General features: G+C 51.1%; 1 protein-coding gene across 1 annotated transcript; it reads right to left on the bottom strand.

Moving 5' to 3' along the window:
* Nucleotides 1-1,487: 1,487 nt before the first annotated feature.
* On the bottom strand, nt 1,488-6,033 carry LOC126536355 (neprilysin-1-like). Its single transcript, XM_050183287.2, has 3 exons — nt 5,449-6,033; nt 2,460-3,668; nt 1,488-2,145 (listed from the first exon to the last, which is right to left on the bottom strand). The coding sequence occupies exons 1-3, from the start codon at nt 5,833-5,835 to the stop codon at nt 1,507-1,509; spliced, it is 2,235 nt and encodes a 744-aa protein (XP_050039244.2). The 5' UTR covers nt 5,836-6,033; the 3' UTR covers nt 1,488-1,506.
* Between the last annotated feature and the right edge of the window lie 1,386 nt (nt 6,034-7,419).

Raw genomic sequence — 7,419 nt, 5'->3', positions numbered from 1 at the left:
ACGCCGACTCAACTTGGATTGCTTCGGATTTAAATGGATATATTTCTAACCATCGCTTTCGCAAACTCTTTTTTAATTGCACTTTCGGTTTCGGTAATTTGAAAAACTCCATATGTTAGGTTTCTGAAGCATGTAATATAACCGCTGATCTATTTTAATTGAAACTGTTTTCTTTAACGTGATTAGCATTCTTAGGATACTTCACTCACATTCAGCTGTCCATGTCGTTTACCGCGCGCGGCGGCGCGCTTCAGCTGGAGGGATGCCGCTCCGGCCATCTGTGCGGTCCGAGCCTCGTCCGAACGGTCCTGGGGTGCTATTTTGGACATTGCAGAATTGCATCATAATGCCAAATTTACAATCTGCTCAGCTCTGATTGGCTCAGAGAGCTGCTACGGCCCCTCTGATTGACTCAAATTGCCGCCATTAATGAATTTGACAGTATCCAGAACGCAAGCTCCTCTATAAACTATAGAGGAGGTCGGGGTTCATAATAGCATCTCTGTGGTATGGAGGACACCATACCGGGGGGGGGGGGGGGGATATTTGGGGTGCGATCTTGTAACGTTTAGGAGCGGTTAGGAAAGCGAATGGTTTGCTTTTCACTCTGTTCGCCATGATGACAAATTCGCCATCTATTGTCAGCTCTGATTGTCTCGAGGGCTTCTTCGGACAGCTACATAATCTCTGATTGGCTTAAAATGCCGCCATTACGATATTTGACAATATGGCGGAATTCGACAATGTACACAATGGCAGCCCCATTGTAAGATCTCACCCCTGGACATCTACTAATTCCGTCCATGATTTCAGCTCTCAACCCTTCTGTTTCTTTCTTTAAGAAAAGAAAAGCAAAATTGCCATCTCGTCAATTCTAATTGATCCAGAGGGCAGCTACGACCTCTCTGATTGGCTAAAAATTCAGCCGATAGAGAATTTGACAATATGGCGGAATTTGCCTATGTGAATGGCACTATAATAATATTTTCCCTTCCTCCATTGCTATAATGTTTCCTTCACAATTCGTTCTTTCAGCATGACGGGCACTGAATGGTCGAGCAGCCGTCGGTCGCAGCCCGTTCGCTATGTTGTAGAGGGAGCGGCAGGGCTCCAGGCCTCCCCCCCCTCCTCCCTTCCCCCTACTACCTTTTGATTTGCCAGTACGGTTAAAAGGCACGAGCGAAAGTACCTGTCCAATCACATACCCCGACTACAAAGGTTAGTAGAATTACGGGTGGGCTCGTGTTTTAGAGCGGCCACCCATGGTAGCGATACATGTGCAGGCTCCCGTACGGGGTCCTTCTCACAATCTTGTCACGTATTGCTCCGAGCTGAAAGTATCGAGTCGTTACCATTGCACGGTGCCGTTGCTTGGGGGAGGGGCGGGGGGGGATGAGGGAACTGCCATGTGAAGTATCTGACAGAATATCTGACAAAGTGGCGCCGCGGTGTGGAACCGGAGGTGAAAGGTTTCAAGCACAGTCAAGATGGCCTCTTTTATTTCTCCTACCATATGGCGCACTTCCTTCTCGCGTACATGAGGTCTCCCGGCTTGCAGTGAAACGCCTTCGAGAAGTCCGGCAAGTTGATCAGCGGCACGTTACAGCGGTACTCGTGCGCGGCGAGCATGTCCTCCCGTCCGTTCTCCCGCAACAGCCGCAGGTTGAGGTTGGCGCAGAACAGCAGGCCCCGGTTGAGGAAGAACAGCTGCTCTGGCGTGTACGAGAGGCCAGAGAGGGCCTCGTCGTACCGGTCGCCGCCGAGGTTCTTCACGAGGAGCCGGTAGGCGCGCAGGCTGGACCTCAGGCCTTCGGTGTCCGCGGCCAGCTGGTAGCGGCTCCACGTGTCGTTGTGCGCCGCCATGCCCGGCACACGGGCGCTCGAAGTCTCCCACTGCTCGTTGTAGCAGGCCATGCCCCGTTGCAGCTCCTCGCGGAACTCGGAGGAACACCAGTGGTCCTCGTTGCCGGATTCGTCGTAGTTGCAGCCGTCGCTATCGAAAGCGCCGAGCACCTGACGCGCAATCATGGTTCCCAGGGCGCCGTAGTTAAGGGCCACGGGCCCTCCGTACGCGTACAGTGGTACCGTCAGCACCGCGGGGTGAACGATGAGTCGGTTCTCATCGGGATAGTAGCGGACGCCCACCTGCGACGGCGAATTGGAAAATGTCAGGAACAACGTTTAGACATGAAAACAACACCATTAAGTGCGGGTTGATATATTGATTAAAATAAAGAGAGTGGACTAGGACTTCGACAGAGAATGTAGCGTGCAGCCCAGATAGTCTTTCTTTAGAACAACAGTACGGATACCATCAAAAACATAATTAGACACGGTATATGTTGGACCATAAAGCGATATTAGTTAATCGTGGTCGGCGCGGGAGAGCGGAAATATTTCATCTTTGGGAGATGCTTTTCGTCTGCAATGGACATAATTAGACTGGTCATGACAATAACCTGCGACACTCGGTAGTGGTACGTCTGGTCGTCCTGGTGCCGCTCCCGGAGTCCCCTGCGCAGCTTGGAGCTTTTGGACTCTTTAACGCGCAGCCACGTGGCCAGGTAGTGCTCGCTCAGGTCAGGCAGCTCGGAGTCGAGGCCGCGCGCCAGCGTGCTGTTTCGCATCCACTGCGGGAACGCGATGAGGCCACGCATCTTCTTGAGCTTGGTGAGCGCCTTGGACTTGGTGCGTTCGTCCATCCAGCGCACACGGCGCACGGTCTCGGTGGTCACCCAAAGCACGTGGTCGACGATGGCCTTCACGTCGAACTTGGGCTTGTCCGCCGCGCCGCCGTGCTGCTGCACGTAGAGGGCGCTGAACGCGGTGGGCATCAGTTCTTCCGTCTCGCGCATGCACACGCGCCACAGGTTTAGCTCGGCCGGGGGCACGTTGTCCTGCGTGGTCTGCACCTGTCGGTCAAGCAGGAACTGAGCCTTGCGGACGGAAAGCGCCGCTTTCGGACCCAGTTGCTGTAGCAGGAGCCAGCCAAGGTAGTACAGGAGGCTCTGAGCCAGTTCGGGCTTCCGGATGAGCCTGACCGTTGCAACCACGTGATCGGCGTGCTCGAGGATGAGTGGCTCGGTGGGCGGCAGGCGGTGGCCTGCCGAGAGCTGCGCGTTTACGGCGTCCAGCCAAAGGCTGCCTTCGTCCACGAAAGTCATAGCCTCCAACTCCCTAAAACTCAGCACACGCCTGAATTCGAGGTTCCGCTTGCGGGCAGTTTTGCGCACGTTGTTGGCTTGGTCGCGGAGGTACTTTTCGCAGAGCAACACGGCGGACTCGATCTTTTCGGCCTGTCCTGGCTCGCTCAGTATCTCGCTGGCAAGTGAGGCTATCTTGCGCACCGCGGCCTTTCGCGCCATTATCTGTCCCTTGTCGAGTATCGTGCCGCGGTCGACGGCTATCAGGAGCCTCGAGCGATCGAACGGGCTCGGCTTGACGGTAACGTAGATGAGCGTCGGAATGTCCCACTGCAGAGACAGCTTCACCATGGTCAGGAGGGCGTCCAGCGAGCGAGTCCGCGTGACCTGCGGCCATTCTAGACCCACGAAACTGAAGAACTCCTTGAGCACTCGAATGCCGTCCGGATCGTTTTTCTCCACGCGCACACACGACTGGTAGACATAGGCGAGTCGCTGGAAGGCGTCCTGACCTCGGGCTGGAACCTGCAAAAGAAAGTACCAGTCATCGTTGTCTGAGCAGAGATGAATATATACTCTGAGCGTTATCACTTCATATCAGAGGGAACGTAATCGCTTCAAAGAGATGTAGCGTTCTTCCAGAGCTATTTATCTGCAGTTTTTATGCCCACTGTGTTCATGGGAAGGAACTGCGAATTATGCTGAAGTATGAATGAAAATTATCGGAAAGCGAATTATTGGCAATGTGGAAGCCAATCCCATTTTCAGATTTGGCGCCTTTTATGTCCCACCTGCGCTAATGACATCATTATAGGTATCCGGCGTGCTGGCGAATCAGCGGTAGCAATATACCTGATCCATGACGTCAGAAGGCTTCCGATGCACTCTTTACCGCTTCTTACCGGTCAAAAGACGGGATGCGCATCTGATTTTTATTTCCGTAACTCTACTTCGCCTGCAGGAGTTCGAGTACAAGAAAGAAGAATGCCACTTTCCCATGAGCCTGTACCTCCGGCACAATCAATCAATCAATCAATCAATCAATCAATCAATCAATCAATCAATCAATCAATCAATCAATCAATCAATCAATCAATCAATCAATCAATCAATCAATCAATCAATCGCCTGCGCAGCTTGGAGCTCTTGGACTCTTTAACGCGCAGCCACGTGGCCAGGTAGTGCTCGCTCAGGAGTGCCGCTAGTTTGGCACGCCACGGGTTACACACACACACACACACACACATACACACACACACGCACACGCACACACGCACACACTCTGCGTGTAATCGCGCGCTTCTTTCACGCTCGGAAAAACACTTTTATGTAGCACGTATTAACAGAAAACTGTATCAGGAGTTTTAAATCTAATTATATTCCTTAGATGTTGGTTAATTAATTAAGAATCTTTAATTAGGCGTCGCAAAAGGTTACCTTGGTTCTGCCCAGCTACGAGGCGCTTGCACATATTAAAAATTTGGTGCATGGTAGTTGGGACACCCTGTATATAGTACGTTATGAAGCGTTGTTTATAAAAAAGCACAAATAGAGCATTAGGAGCAAACAAGTAGTTTTTTTCAGAGAGTGCGAATGATCGCTGGATAGCTATAAAGTATGGTTACGTAAGTGACGTTGCCTGCTCCGCTACGCAAGTTCTCTTGCTTTATGTCTATATTATGCCCGCGGTAGTGAAAGTTTATCGTCCTTTTGGTCCAATTTCAAGTTTATTTGGGGGCAGTTGACGTTTTGAAATATTGGAAAAGTATCCAAAAAAATATTCACATTTACGAATAGCGACTGTTCGATTCGAAGACCTAATGAAATAACACACTATTTGATTCGTTATTCGAAAGTTTCGAATACTACTCCTACTCCTACTCCTACTCCTACGGTGTTGGATAACGCTGTCATATTATAAGCGAGATCTTAAGCAACTTTTAAAGGGGCTTTATTTGCAGAACTGCAGTCTTAGCATTCAGGCAGAATAGGTGTGTGCCACTGTGACACAACGGATATGGAAGCCTTAAATGTATTTACGTAATTGTCGTTCTTCTTTCTGTGCATAAACGGCTCTCATCAACATTGTTCCCTCGTCAAACATATCATACATCACCTTCATCGTCACGACACAGACAGCTACAGGCGAAGAGGCTGTGCTCGTGCCGTCTGCTATACTGCTGGTATATATACCTAGCTCACTAACTCAGACAAGCTTCGCGTTAGCTTGTCTTAGCTTCAACGCAGCGTTAGATTTTGTAACCTTGTCTCGTAGTAAACAAACCGGGCCCGTGTGTCGCAGTACCTGGGTCGAGATGAGCGCCTTCTTCTGGGCCGCGGCCACTTCGTCGGCGAGCTCGCGCAGAACGAGGCGCCGCAGCTCGCTGTCCCGCGCCGGGTGCGTCTTGACCCAGCCGTCGCAGACGAACCGGTAGAAGTTCTGGCACGGCGCGATGCGGGTGTTGACGCTCGAAGAGATGGCCTGCGCCAGGGACGTGCACTCGGCCGACTTGCAGGCCGGGTGCGCCTTCACGTACGCGACGCGCGAAGGCCCGATGGCGATGAAGGCGGAGATGAGGAAGCTCGCCATCACCACGGCCACGATGACCACGCGCGGCCTGTTCAGGTCGCACGTCAGCTCGTGTAGCCGCTGCGGCCGGATCCCGTCGTCCGCCGAGAAGGCCGCTTGCATGGCTGCTTCTTCCTCGTCTCGAGTTTCTTTTTCCCGCAGCCTATATCCCGGCGGCTCCCGAACCGACGGTGTGTTCGCGATTCGTGTCGCCGCTGTCGTCGCTCCGATGGTTAGGAGACGCGTGACCGCTGGAACGTCCCGAAGTGACCCCTACGTCCCTTGCCGCGACGGCATCTCGGCTGACGGCAGGCGATTGGTTTGGCCTGGCTTCCCTCTGAACGTGGGCGCATACCCACTATATGGGAGATCGCTCAAAAATCGGATGGAATTAGAAAATACGCTTCGCCCTGTCTACAGGAAGCAAATGAAACATTTGGGGTGAAGAAAATTCGAAAGGAAAGGAAAATAACGTAACATGCTAAAGATATGCGGCTATGAAATCGCCTTCAAAGAAGTAGGAATTTCCCTAGAGACCGGCCAGACAGTGTCCGAGAAGGAGGCTCCCGGAGGGAGGATGCGATACCGATGATTGCGCTTTCCTCTTTTTCGCCCTTCTGAAATCTGAACAACACGGCCCGTATCGACGCGAAGACAGGAACAGCCGGCGTTCATGTCTCGGAGGTCCAAGTCGTCGACAAAAAGCCATGAACCATAACAAATTGTATGTATCAAATGGGTTGCATGCTGAACTTAGTAACGACGCCCCAAAGGCGGAGACGGGGCAAAAGTGGGGACAGACGAGAGAGGGTAAACGCGGGTGAGAGTTGAACCCACAAGCTTCATTATAATGCCATTATAACTTCATTATAATGTAAGTTAAGCCTCAATATACAATTGCGTATATACACCCAAATTATGTCGTATCCATATAGGTCGTGGCTTATAGTTTCAATCTCTCCGATAGCTTGGGTGTACTTGCGGTATATACGGCGACCCATCCTCCATTTAATGAGCACCTTATTTGATTAGTAAATGTGGCAACCTTGAACGTGTTAACTGCCAGTATACAACACCGCTCAGTTGCATTTCTCGTTCGTTCTAGTTCTTGTTCAAATGTCTTTTGTGCAGCACGCTCAACTTACAAGCTTACGGCAGTGCATATGTCTCTGTACAAACCGAAAAGGAAGGCTGGAAGAGATGTAGGCTTTTTCACTGTCGCGAACATCGTAACTGTCAAGCTCAAACTATTCCAAGAGGAGCCATCAGCACTAGACACCTACATAGGCGTTTTTATTTTTCGATTCATGGGTGGCCGTCCATGTCACATGCGCCCATAACAACCACTTTCACGCATGCAAATTGACCAAAGTACACCATGCGTGCAGTAGTTGCAGTTCAATCGCTCGTGTTGTCTTGACAGCTCGCTGAACCGATCTCAATGGAAGGGTTGGAGCCGTCTAGCGGGGGAAAAGGAGGAGGGAAGAGGGGCGTGGCCAGATGAACGTGGGATAAGAAGTGGCCTTTTCTGAACGAGCTCTAATAAGCGGCGTTGCTTGTACGAAAAAAGAAAAAAAAGTGCAAAATGTGCGGAATTTTCTTTCCCAGTTAATCTGTACAAAAATAGGTCTTGTTTCAATAAAACGCGCGTTCTGGAGATAATACTTTTGCACAATTTTTAGAAGGTGCGTGGATGAAAATGACCTC

This window comes from Dermacentor andersoni, chromosome 4 (genome assembly GCF_023375885.2).
Source record: "Dermacentor andersoni chromosome 4, qqDerAnde1_hic_scaffold, whole genome shotgun sequence".
NCBI classification, from domain to species: domain Eukaryota; kingdom Metazoa; phylum Arthropoda; class Arachnida; order Ixodida; family Ixodidae; genus Dermacentor; species Dermacentor andersoni.
This window is presented reverse-complemented; position numbering and strand designations above follow the sequence as displayed.